Source organism: Anomalospiza imberbis, chromosome 6, assembly GCF_031753505.1.
Source record: "Anomalospiza imberbis isolate Cuckoo-Finch-1a 21T00152 chromosome 6, ASM3175350v1, whole genome shotgun sequence".
Taxonomy (NCBI): Eukaryota; Metazoa; Chordata; class Aves; order Passeriformes; family Viduidae; genus Anomalospiza; species Anomalospiza imberbis.
In genome coordinates this window covers 6544752-6566179 of record NC_089686.1, presented here as the reverse complement: position 1 = coordinate 6566179, position 21428 = coordinate 6544752, and the positions used below count along the sequence as shown (strand labels likewise).

Below are 21428 nucleotides of genomic sequence, written 5' to 3'. Positions count from 1 at the left end.
CAGGATGTCCTGAAAAGAATTTAAAACCTCATTGTGTTTTCCTTGTATGTGGAAGAGGATTTGGTCTCCCACACTGAAGTGGAGGCGCTTTAAGCTCAGAATTTTGGCTTCCCTGATCTCCTTGGGAGTAACTCATCTTCAAATCCTACCTTCAGACCACATTGCTTCAGCCTGTCTCTGAGTGCTCACAAACAAGGAATTAACAATGACACTAAAAGCATTAGCATATTTATTATTATTACCTAAGGAGAAGCAAGTGGCCTCTGATCCATAATCTTAAATCACTTAAACATGAGAGCCCTCCTCTGACAGCTGGGATGAGATATGCAATACATGGACACTTATCTCCTGGTGTGACAGTGGCTCAGACAAGATGGAATTTTTTTAAATTTTTTTTTTTTAAGTTTAGTGATGCAGATTTTGGGGTTACTCACCTAATAACGAGCAGGGTTATAAACATGACAAAACTGAAAAGCTTTTATATATTAAGCAGTATCTCTCATCCATCAGAATCTGGGGTTGTTTTGTGAGAGGTAAAAGAGGCAGTACTTTCTGTGTATATGACCATTTTTAGGTAGATTAAAAAAATCTTTGCAGAAATAATTTGGTATATGAAACACACTGAATTCAGATATCTTAGTTTTTATTAAAATATCCAGGCAGCAAATGAGAAATTTATAGATACTAGCTCTTCTGTAAGAAATAGGTCATTATCCAGGAAAGCAGAACAACCATTAACTAACATGCAGATGTCTCAAGGTCTTATCTAATGATAACACTCTGAAATGTCTGTAAAGCCCAAAGATTTTCTCATCTTGACCTTTGTGCTGTTGTATGGCTTACAATTTGCTCAGAAAGCAATTAAATAAATGTCTGTCATGTTTTAACAGTTTCCTTCAGAAAAGCCATAGGTTGAACGAGAAAAAAGTGATCTTATTTAGTTTCAACCTGAACATCAATGGCAATTGGGATAATGAAAGCCAATTCCACATTGCACTGACTGAAACGGAAATCACCGGAACGTAACACAGTATTAGAATTATTCACTGCTAAGCTTGCATAAAGGGGATGGGTTTATGGTAAATAGACACAGGTTGTAACTTCATTCAACATGAATCTACATGGGGACAGTGCAGCTTATTAATGTTCACTGTTAATAAGAGCTTCAAGAGCTGTAGAAATAATTAGTGATGCCCTGAGGCAAATAGAGGAATCAGGCTGCCATTCCTGCCATGTCCCATCACTCTGAGGTGCCCATCAGTGCTGGCTGGATTTCCTTGTGGATGACCAAGGAGTAGAAGCCTGCCAAGCTTTGTGGCCAAAGAGAACTTCCACAACACGAGCTGTGACAGCTGCACACAGTTCCCTGCTGGGAAGGGCAGGTAAAAAGCATTTGGACAAGCATTTTTGTTTTGTTGTAGGGGTTGTTGGTCGTTCCTTGCCGATCAGGACAAGGTGAACAAGGAGCCATGCTTCACCTCCCAGAGCTGAGCTAGGAACAGGTACAGTTGGAATCCACAGATCTCTGGAGAGTGGGATGCAGGAGAGATGCTCAAGATCTCACTGTCCTTCCCATGGGTCTGTGAGTGGGGCCTGTGCACTGGTGGGGCTTCCTTTTTCCCCTTTCTGGATTGTTTGCCTCCTGGATGCACTGTACAGGACCATGAAAGAGTATTCACAGTTATCTCCGCCTCTTGGATGTAATATCTTGGGATTAATACAGAATAAATGGTGAACTTGTCATGCTTCAGGAGATGCCAGGGCTATGGAGCAGGTCATGAGCTTAATTCCTGGGGGAATAAGTCCCTGAGTGGATGGGCCAGGCAATTTCCTGGGCACTGTCACCAAAGGGATGGAGGAGACAAAGGAGCTGTCATTTCCTGACCACATCTCGTGGAAGGTCTATCCACATCTGTTTTCATCCTTCATTTCCCTAAGTGTCTTTACACAATGCTGCATGTGAGAAAATAAAGCCACCTCCAGAAGAAGCACAAAATGAAATAGTGCACTGAACAATTCCATTCTTCCAAGGGTGACCTAAAGTGCCGGAAACTGTTGTGACTTGAGAAATTCTTTGATGTATGACACATTCTTACTGCTGTTTCTTTTCCTTGTTTTATATAAAAAGTTGTTTTATAAGGATAGATTTCCCACTAGTGTGCTATCCCTTGCCCCATTAAAAGGCTGTGCAATAATTTTGGTTGCTGTAGATATGACAACAAAATTGAAAACTATAAAACCTTTAAATATGCAACCTTTAGGCAACCTTGGACCTACTACTTGGGGTCATCTGTGGATTAGTGTGCCACTTTTCAGTGCATTAGACAGACCAGCAGTCCCTGTGCTGTTGAACCACTTGATTCCTTAAAAGACATGTTGTTGCCTTTCATCTTGCCCTGATTTTCAAACCCTTAGCCAGGTTCTATCTGTGTTGACAAACTGAATTTAATGGACTCTACAGGCAATTTCTGGAGATTTTTTTTTTAATGTCTCTAACCAGTTACTCGGTTAAAGAAACAAGTTAATTTTGTTGCGATACCACTAAATCCATCCATTTTAGTCACTGGTTCAGATCATATATTATTAATAAGAAAACAACCCAAACTCAACTTAATTGTGATTTTCAGATCTCGATTTCAGAGCATTTAAATCCAAGTGACCTTGGATCTTAGTGCAATTAAAACAGAGCACACCATTGCTGCTGACATTCAGTTCTTAGTGCCAAGATACTCAGTGATGTGTTAAAGACTACCCTAATGCATGCAGGGTTAATTACTGCTCAGCTCCATACATCATCTTTGAGATCCTTACAAAATTACCTGATTATTACAGAAAAATGCTGTGATTTGCCAATCAGCTGTTTTCTTACCTTTGTCTCTTTGGCCTCCATCCAGTGCAAAATGTAACACTTTTAGCCAGGCCTGAAATAGCATTCCATACTCATATGAGCCAAATCTTTCTAAAAATCTGAGTAACTTGGTCAGCTGCCTAGTGAGTATTGTGGGTTTTTTTTGGTAAAGAGCTGACCTTGATTCTGACTGCTGAATATGTCTGAAAACCCAGAGTGGCCTTTCTCCACAAAATAAAAAGACCTTTCTGTGGCCTCAAATGGGTTTGAGGTTGGAGGAGTTTATTTTCTTTATTTTCAAAGCTGGCATTTTTAGTATCTCTGATATTTGTTACAGTTATTCATTCAGGAAACAGTCCTAGTTATTACACCATAGAATGTCAAAGCTCTTGGCTTGGCCATCAGTCAATATATTCCCTACCTACAACCCCCAAAATGTGGGAATCCTGTGTGCTGAAAGAGGATTGATAGCTAATGTTCATTATTCACTGGCCTCTGCCCTTTTTGTTGACAAGTCTTAACAGATTCTGTAACACCTGATAAGCCATCCTGTAGTGTCTTCCAGCTGGGGAAGATTTTTAGCAAATACTTAAACCTGTAAACCCATCCTAAAAGATATTGTCTGGACACATTCTTAATCTGTGCAGTTTTTGTTTTGATTAATTTGCTTTTGTTTGGATTTTTTATAATCTTTGCTCCCTGTAGAGCTCTTTGAGCTGTTCAGGAAGCTTATCTTGAACTGCCTGCACATGCTGAGGAAATGGATGAGAGAGTTAAAAAATCAGATGGAACCTCCTGGGGAGTTTAATTCCCCATCCCGGCAAATCTCGAGCTGAAAAGACTGTGAGACATTTTGTGCCAATACCCTATGAGTCTTCCAGAGCTGGTTCCTGCCTCTAGCAGCAACCACAAGCCATTCTCACTGTCAGCATTTTCCATATGAGATGATCTAGACATGATGGTGCTGTTGAGTCTTTGCTCTGGGAGTCGTCGTGCTGGGGTCTGTATCAGCCGGGTGCCAGGTGGTGATGGCAGAGCTCAGCAATTGTCTTACACTGGCTTTGAGGAGATTCACTTTCCTGTGCAAAGAGGGAAGGTGCTAAATATTATTCTGTGCTTTCCTTTCTCCTCCCTCAGCTTTGTAGTGGCTCAGGTCTTTGTGGATACCTGTGTGCTGTTCAGGGAGCCTTGCTTCTTTCCTGGTAAAATCAGAGTTGGTACAGCCGGCAAAGATTCTCCTCTGGGTAGAATTCAGCTTTCTCCTCTGATTTTGCACTCATATGTAGGAGGTTCAGTACTTTCATGCTGCCTGGACACGTAGGGGAGATCTGGCTGCAGTCTTGTGGCTGCAGTTTTATTACAGAGCAAATTCTGTAGCAGCACAAGCACCTGTCCCTTCCAAGTGCTCCAAACCCCTCACTTAGCAAAGTATTGCCCTCAGCCACCTGAATACCCTGCCTGCCTTACAAACTGCATGTTTCACTTCAAAAGGTCACGGAATCTCCAAGGAACTCTCCTCTTAAGAAATTTGTCTTGGTGGTTTTTTGCTGCGCTGCCGAAAGAACACACAGGGCAGAACCAGTGTCCCAGCAGAGCTTTGGTTGTGTTACCAGGGTGTGTTGGAGGCATTTCCCTCACAGTGAGGAGACTGACTGAGCATTGCAGGGTGTCCTCTCCCTTAACCTAATTTTTTTTATTTGCACCCACACGTGTGCATTTGTACACAGTATGGACTCAGGGACAGCCATGGTGCTACTAGTTTGTATTTCTTTGGTTTCATGCTGCCTTAAAAATGCTGAGATCTCAGTGAGAGCAATAAGAATGTCCAAAGTCTTGTATTGTCAGTAAGGGGTCATTTTCATGAATATTCATCTGAATTTGGAGTGCTCCTTTGAAGAGCATGCAGTAAACACATAGCTGAATGTTGCTATCTTTGCTCTCTTTTTTTCCCTACATGTATCTACATTTATCTATAGCAGTCAACAATGCCTTGCCAAATCTTCTAATATTAAATATTTGTTTTACTTGTCATCTGTTTCATTCTCTGTTCTCAATGCCTATGTAGCAGGCAAGAAAAATCAAATTAAGCATATTTGTTCCTGGCTAACTCTTAGATCATTACTCATTTACTGCTGATGTCGTTGATAACTGATATTTCCATATATCTCTGTACAGTGATTTGTCATTAGGAGAATCACTTTATCATGGCATCACAAAATTCCTGAATTATGTTTTCTAAGACTGGCTTTTCTCTGTGCAATGGATATTCTTTCTGTCTCTTCTTATTACAGTGTGTAATGATAGATATGCTGCTTGTGTCTATAAAAAAAATAATTCTTTGAGTGTTCACTTGTAATACTCTGAATTTAAGTCTGTATTTGTGAGGAAATGGTATGCTGCTTTGCATCCAAGTGGCGTTTATTCTTGAGGGACACAATTATTTTAGAGTCCAGACAAACAAAGGGTCCTGGAACATCTCAGAATCTTACAGGAACAATCTCTGCAACAGTTTAACTGATTTTTTTCTGCAGTTTGGAAGCTCAAAAGCTGAAATTTGGTAATCAGTCATGTATGAACACAGACATTTTTCTTAAGAGCAATGTTTGAGCATTTCTAGCTCGTGGCCTTGTTAAGTCAAAAGCACTTAAATTTCTGAAAGTATTAAAGGGACATAAAAAACTTATAACCATGATTCAGGCCCAAGAGTAGATAAAAATGTTCAAAATCATCAATCATGGTAGAAAAGAAAGCAGAATTTTTCATTAAGTTACTACTGAGATGAAGAAAGATGGCATGTTTCTGTTTTATTGTAATAAAGACAAACCTTCTGTTTGATCCACAAGTAAGGCCAAGGTGAAACAATCACTCTCAAAAGTAATTTTTTTTTTTTTTTTTTTAACTGAGAAAATAAGACATGCCCATATTTCTACTGGCAAATGGAATGACTCAGGTAAATCGACGTTTGTAAAATTGACATTTGCCCCTACTAAATTATGGAAATGTGATACAGAATATGGTCTACAGTGACTCAGACAAGATACTATTACTAATGCAAATGATGGCTTATAGAGAATATGCCTTGTCAAATGTGTTTGTTACTATTTTTTGTGATAAAAGGTACTTATGCATGGGATTTGAATGTGTTCTGTACAACATTTTGTTACAGAAAAAATACTATTAATTCAAATTGACTTACTCTTTGTTAACTAAAATAAAAACTAGTGATCTGGTAGCTCTGGGAAGTTGGTTGTAAGTGAGAATACCTCATGCAGGGGGAAGTTTTCAAAGAGAGCCTGTGCTTCATAGTGCTAGACAGAAAAAGCATCTTCTATCTCTCTTGTTTTTTCAAGATTGAGAGGTGACATGGTCATATTCTACGAACACCTACATGTGGAAGAGATTTATGAGTATTGCAGGTCTTTTATCTCAACAAGATCATATATTCTCTGGCTGTTGGCTGAAAATTAAAAAAATAAAGTGAGTTCAGAAACAACACGTTTTGAAAGAGAGCGTAACTGTCCATTGGAACAAATACCCCGTAGCATTGGCAGACATTAAGTCAAGGCCTTCCAGGATATAATTTTACTAGGTATTCTGGGATTAATGGGAACATTTGGAGTGGAAGAGGTTAGTGCAGATGGTTACAGTAGCCCCTTCTCACCACACACTGTCACAGTACAGAGAATGGGAGAATAACTTTTGTTTCACCTTTCTGCATTCATTATGTCTTTGATCCCAAAGGCACTTTGATCTATCTGAATAAGAAAATGACTAATTATTATTATTATTAAAATAGAAGTTACTTATTCTTTTCACATTCTGTGCTTTAAGAGCTTTAATAACACTTTGCAGTAATTTGTTTTATACCTCTCCTGCATTAAACAGAAATTAAAATCATGGCTTGAGTTCATTAACATGACCATTTACCTCAAAGCTTAGTCAGGGTTACCAGAGTCTCCCTCTGCTATTATTCCATGATAGTCAACTCATTAACCCAGTGTCCCTGTCTCCTGCACTGTCTGCAGAGCAAGCTGCCAGATTAATTCCATAAGATGGGAAATTAATCAGTGCTATTGATCTGCAGTCTTCCTGATATGAGACTTCCAGGGTGCTCTTAGTCTCATGGTCTTTTCTATCATTTATCCTGGAAAAAACATTAAGAGCTTTATGTGTTTCTTAGTGCAATTAGCTACTGTGCATTTTGGGGCTATAAGAATGTTAGTGTGTTTAGGAGGCTGTGCAGATATTAAACACAGTTTACAAACCCAACAAGACCCACAGGTTTTCACTTTCTTTCTTCAGGTGTATTTGTGTTACTGTTTCAATAGGGAAAGGTGTTTAAGGTAAGAAACTAGTTATGGTCTTATTTCATTGATCTACAATGAAGATGTTTTAGTGGACGGTTCTTCACTCACCTTTACTTTACATTTCATGAGGTTTCAATATACTTTTTCCTCCAATCTCTTTGGATTTTCTAGTCTAGTAGGCCCTCCTGAGCAGGTAATTCCTTGTATATCTCACTGAAACTGAGCCCTGGATATGTTTGGACATGTGTTGGTAAGTGGTCACTACATCAAGACTTCTGAAGGTTGGGTTTTCTGAGTGTGAACAAAATGTGGTGGTTTTCTATTGTGGATGGTCTGTCTTTGCATGTCCTCGAGCTCCTTCAGCTCTGTTCTGTGCTCCTGCAGAGATTGAGCATAGCAGCAGGCAGACAGTCTGGGCACCAGGTCTGGAGGGACACCCACAGACAGGACAGAGCATTTCCACCTCTGGAAATGAGTGTGAGAGCTGTGAGGAGTGAGCAGAGTGTAACAGAACATCACCCTTTCAGACGAAGTGAAAGCAGTAGATGGGTAGGAAAAGATTACCCCAAATCAGAATAAAACTCCCACTAGAAGCTTTATGAAATGGATGGATGGATGGATGGATGGATGGATGGATGGACGGACGGACGGACGGATGGATGGATGGATGGATGGATGGATGGATGGATGGATGGATTTCAAGACCCCCCGCAGGCACATCTTCAGACCCACCCACCCAGTTATTTCACACAGCGGTGGCCTTGGTGTCGCATGCCCAGCTGATTATTTTTCCATCTTTTCTTTTATCCAGGTCCTCTCGATCTGCCCAAAGGACATGAGAGCAGACATCTGCGTGCACCTGAACCGGAAGGTTTTCAACGAGCACCCTGCCTTCCGGCTGGCCAGCGACGGCTGCCTGCGAGCCCTGGCCGTGGAGTTCCAGACCATCCATTGTGCCCCGGGGGACCTCATCTACCACGCTGGGGAAAGCGTTGATGCTCTCTGCTTTGTGGTCTCAGGATCCTTGGAAGTCATCCAGGACGACGAGGTGGTGGCTATTTTAGGTACTGTGATCTCTGCTGGAATGCTTTCTGGTCTGTGTGTGTTTTCCTTTTGCTGAGGTTTGAATATTAACGAGTCTTGCCTAACATCAGCTGGGACTACGGGAAGCTGGCAGTTGTCATAAGATGGAGATGCTTTGTGTCCAGAGATCCTTTTCTAGAAGCAAATCCTTCATCTTTTGTGCCATTGGGAGTGCTCTTTCTGCCCAGTATGGCTCACTGGGCACAGCTACAGTGTCTCTGAGCAGAAGAGAATGGCATCTGTGTGCTTGACACCTTTTAAATGGAGGAAATGCACATTGTTTTGTGTTACTCCCTCAGGAGGATTTCCACATTAACCTTCGCACTGGGATTTTCATTTGTCTGTGATCTAGCCCAGAATAACGCCTGCAAACAGTCTATGCAAGGAGGAAAATTTTTTGCTTGTAGTGAGCTGGCTTTACAGAAAATAAAAAGAGACTGATCTGACTTTGCAAAGGGATGGGGTTACACCATGTATCAAACCACAGTCATGAGAGGTCTGAGTAATGGGGGAATTTAGGTAAATCACCCTTTCCCTCCACTGTGCTGTCTGGTTTTGGGAAAGAGCCCAGTGTAGAGCCTCATTAGCTTGTATGGGATTGGGAAAGGTGTAGCACGTGTGGGACTGAGTGGTCAGCACCGCTGTGGGGGCAGGAATCCTCCTCAGAGGCAGAACTATGTGGAGGAAAATCTGGTGGCTCTGCAGAAAAACTACCCAGAGCCTGTCTTGCCTGTTTCAAATAGACCCATTTATTGTAGAACTCATATCCTGCTGAATATTTGCCTTATCTTAAAGTAGTGCTGTCAGTCCCTGAGGGCAAATCCAGAGGGTTCCTAGTTCTAGGGCAGCTTTCAGACCCCACTGAAACTCTGTACTGCTTCTTCCCTCTAAGGGTGGCTCCAGAGGGCTCCTGATGTCTTTCCCTAAAAATGTGTGTGAGCCTGGGGCTGGGGTGAGGTTGGGCAGGGTGTGGATGGGGCTGCATGGGAACAGCTCCCCCAGGGCATCCCTTGGATTCTCCCAGCTGGAGTATGAGTTCAGGAAAACTCACATCCGTGTTCTTTGGAAATACCTGCTGCACCTTTCTGTATTCTAGTGTCCACTAAGTTTTTAAAAAGGAGAGATTTAGTGTAAGAATGAATCTGTTTCCATATTCAGACGTGAAGTCATTATGATGAAAGCTCCTAAATCAACAATTTCCATAGGAAAGTATTCCTTGTATTCCAGCTCACTGGACCATTTCATTTTTTAATTAATCTCAGTGATGATATCTTGTATTTGCTTACAGTTATTTAAAAAACAAAAGGCTTAAGAGGAAGTAGCAGTACTTAAACAAATAAATGGTTTTTACAATGAAAACAATAAGTATGTAATTTACTGAACTAAGAGCTATGCAATCCACTATTGGATTACATGCAAAACTTGACTGCATTTATTAATGAATATTGTGTTTTGGAATGACACAACAGTAAGAACTTTTTGTTTCTACCTCTTAGATGTATTAAATCTAGTATCTATGTTAATCCCCATTTGACCAGAATGAGTTTTAACCATATCTGGTTAAATGAATTACCTTTAATTACCAAAAGTGGCTTCAATGCTTTCATGATTCAGAGCTGTGTTCATCATGTACTACAGGGATTGGCAGAACCTGTAAATGCAACTTAAAGCAAGATAAACTGCTTCCTCTAGTCCTAGAACACACTGAAGAGTTTTTACTTGCTCTGACAGATTATTTAGCAGAGTAGTGAACTGAGTAATTATGGGATGTTGAGTCCTAAAAATTCACTTGTGCAAGAATATCTCTCCCAGATGTAGTTGCAAAGACATTTCTAGTGGCAGCTGTGGCACCTGAAACATTAACTGCAGATCAGACAGTGAAAAAACATAATTTTTACTGATCTGTTCTGCCTTGAGAAGTTCAAGCACAAGGAACATGAATCTGCCTAAGGGGGAGACCAGGTTTAAAAAAACTGACTAATGGGAAAGCCTCAGTACCTGCTTTGAATGCTCCAAGCATCTGCTGCCACACTGGTTTTCCCAGGGAAAGACAACTTGCAGGATTGTGCTGCCCGTCTGTCCATCTTCTCCACCACCCAGCAGTGACCTAGAGTAGAGGAAATGCAATAAGTATCCTTTGGAAACTTGTCCTCATCAATTTCCTCTATGAGAGCAGAAAATGAACAGGACATGCTGTCTGCAGCCTCTGCTCCTTGCAGGGGAAATAATAGTGCAATGTGGTTTAATACAGTAGTGTGTTGTTTGCCTTACTTAAGGAAAGAGAGAGAGAGAGAGAGAGGGAGAGAAGGGGTGTTTTGGTTTTTTAATACCCACAGATGGATGGTTTGATGTATTTTTAAATGTGGAATATCCAAGAGAAGTGAGTCAGGTAGGAACATTAAAACAGGTTAAGAACCATCATGTCCCGTCTCTGACATTCGTGCTTCCGTCCAAAGTGCAGGGCTTCATCCCCCCTCAGGTCCTGGCATGCATCACTCCATGGATTTTGCTGCTTTTTCCCTTTGTCCATCTTCCCTTATCATGTTCCCTTGCCTCCAGCCAGGGTGAGTTGGCACATCCAGCCTCCCTGTCTGCAGAAACAGTGCCCTCAGGAGACTTGGCATCCTGTCCAGGTGCTTTTCTTTTTTTCCACCTTCATGGAACAGCCATCCTTTTTTTCAGCAGCTTTCTTCCCACCTCAACAATGCCAGCTTTGGTGTTCTCTGTGCTTGAAATCAGGTGAAGCCTGGTGATTGACAGGGCAACTTGGAGCACTGTGACATTTGGTTCCCCCCAGTTTGATTTTGTTCTCATTTGTGGATAATTAAACGCGCAGCCGCTGCAGCAATCAGCATTACAGAAACACTAACAGTAAGAGAATGACTCCAACTGTAGACCTGCAGTTTTTAGGACTCATTAAAGGAGATATCCAGGTGCCCCATTATGTTCCCCTCATTAGTTACCTCCCCTTCTCGAGAGCAGTGTCCCACCTTTTGCAGGTCCCGGCTGTAGCAGGGAGCACTCCATGTGCAGGGTGCTGCTACACTGGGGAAAAGGAGACACGGACATTTTTAACATAACTCATCTGCAGCTGCCAGGAGAATGGAGAAGGGCAAACAGTCTTGTCTCTAATTATCCAAACTTTCCCAGCAAGCGAGGTGACCCTGAGAAGGCACGTCAGTAATTTTCCACCATCTCAAGCAGGAGTAAACAATTTAACTGCTACTGCTCTGCACGGGGAGGTGTTACCAGCAAAGGATCTCAGGGAGGACCAGGGGTTTGGAGTCCCCAGGCTAATGAAAAGAGGCATCAGCTACCAGAGGGCACCTCATAATTCACCCTGCTGCAATTAACCTGAATTTGCTCCTGATGAGGAGTTACACATCGGTGGCAATGCCAGCCAAGTGGCTCTGAAAGTTGCTTTCCAGCTCCTGCTACTTGCACAGCTGGCTGTTTAAGTTGTGCAGTAACTTAAACTGGGCATATTGATTAACAAGCTTTAAAGAAGTTGTTTTTTCAGCAGCAAAATAATGGTCTACTGCGTTCAGATGTTGATTGTAGGAATTGATCAAAAATATTGCTCAAGCTGCATAGCGATAAAAATATATTGAGCAGTGAAATCCTGGTGGGGTTTGCTGCTGAGTGAACTCAGTATGATATTCAGGTCAGAATGAATATAAATTTAATAGCTCATGTTTCAGCCACGCTTAGGGTCCTGATCCCATAGTATTCAGCTATTTGCCTTTATGTATTACATGTTAATTCTCAGCATGTTGTGCATATAATTCCAAAGTAACCCATTGTTAATTGTTATTAGACAACCAGACCTTATTAAAAGTCTGATTCATTAATTATTTCCAAATAATTTTTGGAAATAATTTGGAAATATTTTCCACATATTTCCATTTTTTAATCTGGGAAGGGGATATGATGCAGTATCAGAGGAGTAAAGCAAGTGTCTTGAGTTTGGTACGGCGAGTGAAAATAGGGATGAGTCTTTTTCTGCTCTTAGTGCTACTTGTGTTTGGAGGTCAAAAGGTTGAGTGTCCCACCAAATCACACAGAGAAAAGTTCTTTAGAGGAAGATCAAGTAGCAGCTCCCATTTGGGTGAGCAGGAATCCCAGGAGCTCCATAGCTCTCATCCATGGGCATTAGCAAGATGATATTTGGTATCCATGCATCAGCACTTTGAATTTCCATGCCTGGGCAGCTGGGCATGTGCTTTGTGCAGGACAAGACTGACTGTGCATGTGGTGCACGTTGTGACATGAAAACCTGCTAGTCCAATTCATCTTACAGTATTAGTGGCTAATTGCTTGATTTTAATTTCTTTAGTTGTAGCTTGGGTTTCTTCTCAAGTGGAATGAGGGTGGCAGAATCGGCCCCTGTGTCAAATCAGCTCTTGTTAATTTATACTTGAACTTTTATGTTGTTTTCCATGTGAAGTCGACCGAGGCAGACTAATTGTGAACATTTCCCCAGGTTAGTAGCATGCACCTGGTAGCAATTTACAGAACAGGCTGTGTCCTATTTCATCTATAGGAAAAGTCCCCTGTGTTCCAATGAGTTAAAGCTCTAAATTAACTAAGAGGAAAATGATTCATAGAGGAAAGGGCTGAATTTTTTTCAGCTTGCAGAACTGAAATGATTAATGTGATTTAGGCTGGGTTTTAAGTGCTGAATCTGAAAGTATTTTGCAAAATATTTGAAGGGTTTTGGTCTGAAAACGAGTGATTTGCTGGTTTGCACTGTGCAGTTCTCCTTAAATGCCTTGGAATCAGTCAGGTCTTGCAGATCTGGGTTGACATCTGCAGTACCATTGTAAGATTTAGTCCCACTGATGCTTGTTCAAAAGTGGCATTAGTTCTTGCTGACAAACCTGGATTTTTCATATTGTTTTGTAAATTTAATATATTTTTGTGTCTCTGAATGATGGTTAATTATTATAAGAAACATCAGTCTTAATTTAGTGCTAGCTAGTGTTACAGATTTGATCCACAGCCTCCAGAGTCAGAAAGATTCCTTTCTCTGAATTGATATGTTTTTGAATTAGATCTGCATGCTTCACTGACAAAACTTGAAAGTCTTGCCAGCCCAAGAATAAGAAAATTATTTAAAAATCATGTAGTACATTTCTTTTAAATCAGACTTACAGTTTGAGGCAATCTGATTTGCCCTACGAGTTTTCAAGGTGGTAGGAATGGTCATGCTTTCAGGTTTATTTCCTCAGTCAGGAAGGACAGAAACCTATTTCTATATAAAATCAAAATGGAAATAATCTGTCTCCAGGAGCTGGGGCTCCTAGAAGGATGTGAGGCAGTGATGATACTTGCGCAAAAATGAGAGAGATGAGGAGAGAAATCTTTCTGGACTTTGGGCCCTGCTTGCAGCAGTCCTGAGTGGTGGAAGAAAGGTAATTCCTTTGTGTTTCCAGGTGCAGATGGGGAAGGTTGCACTGTGTTAAATAATGCAAAGTACCTTTGCCAGCATGGACCAGGGCTTTGGCACAGTCTCTTGTCATTGCTGCTTTACTGACTGCTTTGACAATGCCTCAGAGGCTGGAAATGCTGTTTTCTCCTGTCATTCTGCCCTTTCACGTGCAGTCCCATAGGGGTGGGTTTATATGCAGCTCAGTGATCAGCTCTGATCTGACTTTCAAGGAAGTTCTGGCCCTTCTGGGTGCCCCAGAAAAAGCTGAGGCTGAGCCATTCACAGGGGCAAGAAGACCTCTCTCACAGTTTAGTATCATCTCTGCACATCTTGGGCTGTGCTGGCAGTGATGTCCCAGATGGGAAGTGCACCTGATGGATTTGCACCACTGCATCACCCCCACCTTCTCCAGATACCCTCTTTAGGCAGAAACAACCATTTCAGCTAAGCCAAATGTCTTGGGGTGACTTTATGTTCAGGTATCCCCTATTTTTCTCACATTTTTTTCCTCCCAAATTTGTCTCCAACTGGGACACCCAGAAATCCAGCCAGCCCAGCAGCCTGTCTCCAAAAGTGGTCAATAGCAGATGTGCAGGAGAAAGTAGGAAGGTGAAGTAAGGAAACTGTTATGCTTCCCCAGAAAGTTTCCAGCCATCCACTGGACACATATTTCACCCAGAGGGAAATCTTTTCTGTTTAGTAGCTATAGATGGATTTTATTCCATGAATATATTGCATCATTTTGTAAACCTGTGCAACCAGTCCCAGTGTGCTGTGGTAAGGAGATGCAGAACTGCTCACTGACCCATCCTGGAGCTGCTCTGGAGCTGATTCAGGAGCTGATTCACTCTCTGCTCAGTGGGTTTCTACATAAGTTTGGGACATGTCTGTCCTGCAGCAGGAGGTTTCACTGCAGATACACAGAAATGTGAATTTGTATGAATATAGACACCAAAATATGTAATTATGACCTCCATTTGTGTGCGTGCTGCCATCACTTCATGGTATTTGGCACTTGAGCTGATTGGATGAATATTTTCTCTCTGTGATACAGTTTTACTGATCTTCAAACAACATCAGCCTTTGCTTTTCATGAGCAGATTAAGATTTGAGTGCATCCTGATGGAAAGCCAACATCATTCATCATGTCCGGCTCGTGCTAGTGTGACTGATGAGGCTCTGCAGATATTTTGAAATGGTTAAAGGGTAGCTGGTTTATTAGCTAAGACTGCACAGAAAAACACCTCCTTAAGACGACTTGGTTCCCTTTATGTGTTTTTACTCAGTGCTATTTCCCACCAAGAATTTATTCTTTTACTGCCTGTCTAAACTTTTGTCCAAAGGATCCATCAAGCTCTTATGTTGGCTAGGATATTTATTAGCTCAGTTTCTGTCCCCATCTGAAGAAGGATAAATTTTTTCTTTACATAAATACACATGCGGATTCTGAGATGTTGTTTAAACAGAGTGTTTCTGAGTTCAAACACTTTTTCATTCCATCTGCAAGCTCCTGGGTGGTTCCATAAAGCCCTTAAGAATTTTTCTACCTGAAAGGTCCAGGCATGAACTCCTGTCTTGCAAATTGGCAGGTCAATCCATGGTGTAAGGCTGCAGAGAACATCTGTCCCCCCAGATCTGTTTGGCTAGGTTATCAGAATATAGAAGGTAGAGCAGTGCATAGAAATATCCTGACCTGTTACACAGCTGCATACCATATGATTGCCCCTAAATATATTTATGTGAATATGCATAAAAAAGTATGTATATTTTATGTACAGGCACACATACATAGTATTTAGAATTATAGCAGTGTAGGTATTTCAGCAAAACTTATGCCTGCCACCAACACCCTTCACATGTCCTCTTGCTGTCTATGCTCCTTTCTGTTGCAAAAATCTGAATTTTTGTGATCCTAGTGGTCTTTTCCAACCCAATGATTCCACAATTCTGTGGATGTGGCATTTAGGGGCATGTTTTAGTGGGGATTTGGCATTGCTGGGTTAAGGGTTGGACTTGATGATCTTAGAGGTCTTTTCCAACCCAGAGGATTTTATGAATCTGTAATGTGTAAAATGTATGCAGGTAGTTCCCTTGTACTCTAATTTACAGCATTCCTTCTTCCAGCAATGCTTCAGGCACTGTGAGCAGGAGCAGGAGGGTTTCCCAGAGCTTTGCCTCCATTCAAGAGGTGTCAGCACTCAGGACAGGGCAGATTTTGGAGGGAATGTACTAAGGCCTTGATAAATCTCCAGAGAATCTTTGGAAATTATGCAGGCTGCATCAGCACCTCTGTATTCCCAGCTCAGCCCCAGCAGCACTTTCCCTGGAGCTCTGAACATCCCCTGCAAGTGAAAAATACTTGTATGTGTCCCTGGGTAGCTGTGACAGACCTAGCCAGTTAAATTTTCTGTTTTGCAGCCCTGAAAATTTTGTTTTTATTTAGTTGCAATGTGTAAAATTACCCTCAGAATCATGGAATGGGTTGAGACACCTTCCACTAGACCAAGTTGCTCGAAGCCCCATCCAGCCTGGCCCTGAGCATTTCAGGGATGGGGCACCCACAGCTTCTCTGAGCATCCTGTTCAGTGCCTCCTCACCCGCTGAGTAAAGAATTTTTCCTAACTTCTGATATTGTCCTGAGTGAATAATTACCTCCCTCTGCACAGTGAACTTCAGTTAATAGGGATAAAGTATAGCACATTAATCTCTGTATTTATGAAAAAAGAGGCGTTGTTTTGGAGAATCTGGTAGGTTTTGTTTTCATTCTGTACATTCCTTAGCACATTTATAACCAGCAAACAAGCTCAGAAGTGTGTGTGGGAAATGTCAAATTCAAGATCCCTTAAAGACTTCCAAGATTTTGTACTTTCTGAAGAGTATAAACCACAATGTAAGAGGAGTTTAGAGTTTCACCCTCCAAATCCAGTGAGTGATGGCTCATGGAAGAGTGAATAAATTCAGTTCATTTTGTCCCAGCCTTTAAGTCCCAACCAGTGCAGTCCCACATCCCTGCCACACTGAAGGACAAGATCTTCTCAAGCTTATGAATATTATTTCATGTATCCATGGTCTATATACAGATTACAGATTCTGTAACACACTGTTGTCCTGAGTTTCGGGGTGAGCATCTACTGATTTCAACCTCTCGGTAAAATTAATCACATATTAGCCTAAATTTGAAAAGAGAACAAGTGGTTTGCTCACATTTCAGTGGTAAAACCACTGTCTTTTAACTGCACTCTGCTCTGAAAGTAGGATTTAGCTCTGTCCTGTATCCACCTCAGAGAGCAAATCCATTAAGCAATTTTCTGCATTTCAGAGATGGACTGTTTTCTATAAATTATGTAACTCTGTTAAGCATGTCTGTAAACTGGGTTTTGAACTCTGAGACAAGGACAATTAACTGCAAAAGGTAATTTCAAAAGAGTACAGTGGATAAATTATAATGTTACTAGAAAATGCTCTGTATTAAAGGAAACATTTTAAAGCACCTTGTTTTATAAATTATACCAGCTGTGTTATGTATTGTAGTTAAATTTAATTACATAAAAATATGTAGAATCAAAAGAAGCTCAATGAGATGCAGTTATAACCTTTCTAAGGGATGATTCTGTAATAGAGATATTTTTTAGAAAATAAAAACAGAGAAGGGAAGACAAGGACTTGCACATTTTATTGCAGTCTGCCTGAGAAATGTTAGATATGTTTTACTGGAGACAATACCAAAAGCAGAAATGGAAATAGAGAAATCAAGCCTCTGACCCCTAAAAGTAATAAGGTTGGATAGATTACCCCTCTGTGTTTCCACAATAGAGTGGAGCAAAATGTTAAAAGTTCTTAAAAGAGGAAATACTAAAATTCATGACCTTTTTTATGCCAGAACTGTAACATCCCTAACCTTCATCAAGGGGCTGCTCGAGGTGCCTGAAATCAATAGCCACTGGCTGACTGATTTGAGTTCCCTTTTCATAACTGCTAAAATACAGAGCTGGGATATCTCTTGGGGCTTGAAAGAAAAAATATCCTTTGTACCATGGTTTCTGCTTCAGGATTTGAGGTGTCAGCCACAAACCACACACCAAGGTCCTGGCCAAACCAGGCAGCAAGAGGCAACTTTGGAATGTTTCAGTGTGTTTTCTGTTGCCTCTTCTCAGAACAGCCAGAAGGTCCAAACCTGAAAGCATATCTCCAATCTGCACCCATGCTGGGCTTCTGGTTGGGTCAGAAGTGGGATTTTGAATCTGGTGTCCTCATCCTCTTCTCTTGCTTGGGTGTCTAGCACAGGTTTAGGGGGTGTGGATTCCTTGCAGAGGAAAGAAAACTGGGCTAAGTCACAGCACTTCCAGTCCCTGGAATGCTTCCATGGATGACACTGGACTACTGCTAGTCCCAAGTCCTCAATCAGCTGTTCTGCTACACTGCAGCAGTAGCCTTCAGGTGTAATTTTCCCCTCTGGTTGAGGGTATTTATACATGAAGGAGTCTCAGGTGTCAAACCCTCTCTTACTCAGCAAACACTGAAATACAGACTTAAGTCTAAGCCTCTACTTAAATGGATGAATTTGGGTTTAGAACTATACTTTTGGATGTGTTTAAGATTTAGAGGTGGTTATGTAAAAGTTAAAAGTCTCAGTGAGGCTTTTGGTGGGTTTTCCAGAAGGAGTGTTACCACTGACACTGAATTAAAAATGTTTAAAAGTCCTTTAAAATGTGGTCCTTGGGCCCTGGATGCTGGCTCCTGCCCCTCACTGTGGAGTGATGAGCATGAAAGAACCTAGATGTCAGAAGGTTTTTGTAAGACCAGGACTCCTAAATCACCTGGGAACAGACACCTGAAATATTCAATCACCTGAACATTAGTTAAGTGCTCATTATATTCGGTAGCCTTTGAAAAATCCATTACTTGAATCCTCAGCTACAAGGAGACCTTTACAATCTGGCTCTTATGCTTTGTGACACTTCACAGAGCAATCTATAAATACCTTAAAAACCTGGGGCTACTGCTAAGGATGCTCAAGTACCTCAGCTAATTTTAAAACTTTTACCCTTGTTAGTTTTCATGGCTGGGAGCTTGCGTTGGGATAATTGGGAGCATAAGACAGGTTATGAAAAAATCATGTAAGAAACTCTGCCTAAGCATTACCTTTTAACAAATCTGCCTACCCCGCTGTTTTTCAGGTAAAGGTGATGTGTTTGGTGATATCTTCTGGAAGGAAACCAGCCTGGCCCATGCATGTGCCAACGTTCGGGCTCTGACCTACTGCGATTTGCATATAATTAAGCGAGAAGCCTTGCTGAAAGTGCTGGACTTTTACACCGCTTTTGCCAACTCCTTCTCGAGGAACCTCACGCTCACCTGCAATCTGAGGAAACGGGTAAGCTCTTTATTTTCCCCTTCCTCTCACCAGGAGACGGCACAGTCCTGCAGGTGCTTGCAGTGTTTAACAACTCCCCTTTTCCTCCTGATGTTTTCAGGTTATCGCAGATTGAGCGGCCTTTCGATAAATGCTGTTGTCACTGTTGGTAATGATGGCTCAATAAAAGTTACCTGTAGATTTGCAGCTCTGGAGAGCAGTCCTAGCAGGATGACATATAGATTGCATTTCTTTTCCTTTTCTTCGTAGCTGCTGTTTTTCATTTTGTTGGTTTTTTCCCACCCCATTGCATAAATGTATAAAGTTTTATTTTATAGAATCCACATTCTGGTTTTCTCAAAGTTGAAGTCTCTAAGATACAGTTCAGAGGACAATCTGAGAGATCTCCATGTTGCAGACCAACTAAGAGAAATTTATTGGTGTTAAATAAATAAAATACACTCATCAAAGGTACTGTATTAATACCTGCTTCTTGCAGTTGCATAGTCTAGAATTTTAATATGGTGAAGTTAATAAAGCTGGGTAGTGATTTTACATTCACAGCTCACTTCTTAAACCCTCCTGCTCATTTTATAATCAATCAGCAATGCTCACTATCCATTAGTTCTTTCAAAGAACACTCCATCTAAAAATTAATTAGCTATGAAGACGTATCTTGAAAACAGGTTAAGGGATCCTTTAATTCACATTGAGGCTGCAAAATTTCATCTTTATGATTTTTTTTTACGATTGATGAGGGTTATATAAATTTCATTTGCATAGAGAAATCCCATAATAATGATTTATAGATTGCTGAGCATTAGCTGTGATCCTCTAGCTGCTGAAACACGTTTTTCTGCAACTGCACCTTGGGCATCTCACCTGATAATGTACCAAGGCTACCTCAGTATTTCACAAGACAACTTCAGCTGCTGCAGTAAGAGGAGTTCAACAAAACTACAATTTTACTTTTTCAAGTCTAGCTTCTCTCTAGCCAATGGAGCTGCTTTCAGAGGTTTCAATTTCTGTGCACTGCTTGTGCTCATTAATACCTCAAGTATGGCACAAAATACCCATGGCAAGAAGCAGATGCAATGGGATTACAGTGCCCCTCTCTCTGTGCTGGAGCCTGAAAGAGCTGAGTTTATAACTCAGGTTTGGTTCCAGCTTGTCAGCTTACCTCTGACTCAAGGTTGTTAGCTCCACTTCAGACCTGAGGGAGGGCTTTGGGGCTTGGGAACTGGTTTGTGGTTTCTAGCTTATCACTTGTCTGTTGATAAGAAGTGCTCCAAGCCTTGACTTGAGCATTCCCTCTCTTGCCATCTCACCAGCTACAGCCCTGCAATGACAACTCTGCTCAGGCATTGCTGATGGTGATTTCATGGGACAAGATAATGCCACATATAGTGTACCAAAATGTATTCTTTCCTTCTTAAAACTGTGAATCTGTCACTCCGGCTGGCTTCCTGAGAAATACAGGGACATGTCTATTCCTGACAGGGCAGTGTACTGGAGTTCAGCTCTGCAGTCCAGGGATGCATATGGGGAGTAGCCTCCTGGCTGAGCTGTCACAGAATTTCTTCTCTCACACACACCTTTGTTAAGGAGAATTGGTTTCCCTGCAGGCCCTGGCATGGAGAATCACCCAGGTGGAAAAACTCATGGAACTCAAGTTGCCAGTAGAGATACCTGGTGTTTAGCTCAGTGTCAGGTACATGGACTTTGACATGGGGGCAGTGACTCCCAGTGAGAAGGAACAGCATTCCTAAGGAAACGTTAGATTTTGCAGAAGGAAAGGAAATGCTGTTTGAGGGAATGTGTGGGCACATTCCCTCAAATGAGAAGTGATGAAGAGTCAAAGAACGGTTGTGGATGAGAGTCTGAGAGTGGATGAAGAGTCAAAGAACGGTTGTGTCAATGTGGAGCATGCAGAGTAGGGTTCATTTCACTAAAAATTGTGTGATGATGTCCTGGGTAGTCACCAATCACCTTCATAGCCCATGAAGGATGGTTCTTCTGGGAGGAAATCACCCGGCACCTCTTCAGTGCCCAGTCTGGGATGGGAAAACCATCCCCTTTTGATTTCACAGAGTCCATGATCACGAACTTTTAAATACCTCACATACATCAGCTGAACTCCACCCCTCTCTTGCAGTTTCAGTCAATAACTGTTTTGGAAGCAACCTGGCATTGCAGTCAGATGCGCTGAGCCAGAGATTTCTTTGCAGAAATTCTGTGCTTTGTTCCTGGGAACAAAATGGATCATGCTACATTCAACACCAGGGACACAATCCAGGTCCTGTTACATAAAGATATTCAGGGGATTGTTTCAAACCTCCTATCTGCTGGAAGGATACGTGATTCCCTGTTGGGAATCACAGAAGCGTTTGGCGGTGCGTTCACCCC

At 41.6% G+C, this 21428-nt stretch overlaps 1 protein-coding gene across 1 annotated transcript in view; it reads left to right on the top strand.

Annotated features, from left to right (window-relative positions):
- Positions 1–21428, top strand: part of KCNH5 (potassium voltage-gated channel subfamily H member 5) — a 148945-nt gene that overhangs the window by 101836 nt on the left and 25681 nt on the right. Inside the window, exons 9-10 of the mRNA XM_068192164.1 lie at positions 7967–8219; positions 18847–19043. Coding sequence (XP_068048265.1) covers positions 7967–8219; positions 18847–19043 — 450 coding nt within the window. The remainder of the gene's footprint in view (positions 1–7966; positions 8220–18846; positions 19044–21428) is intronic.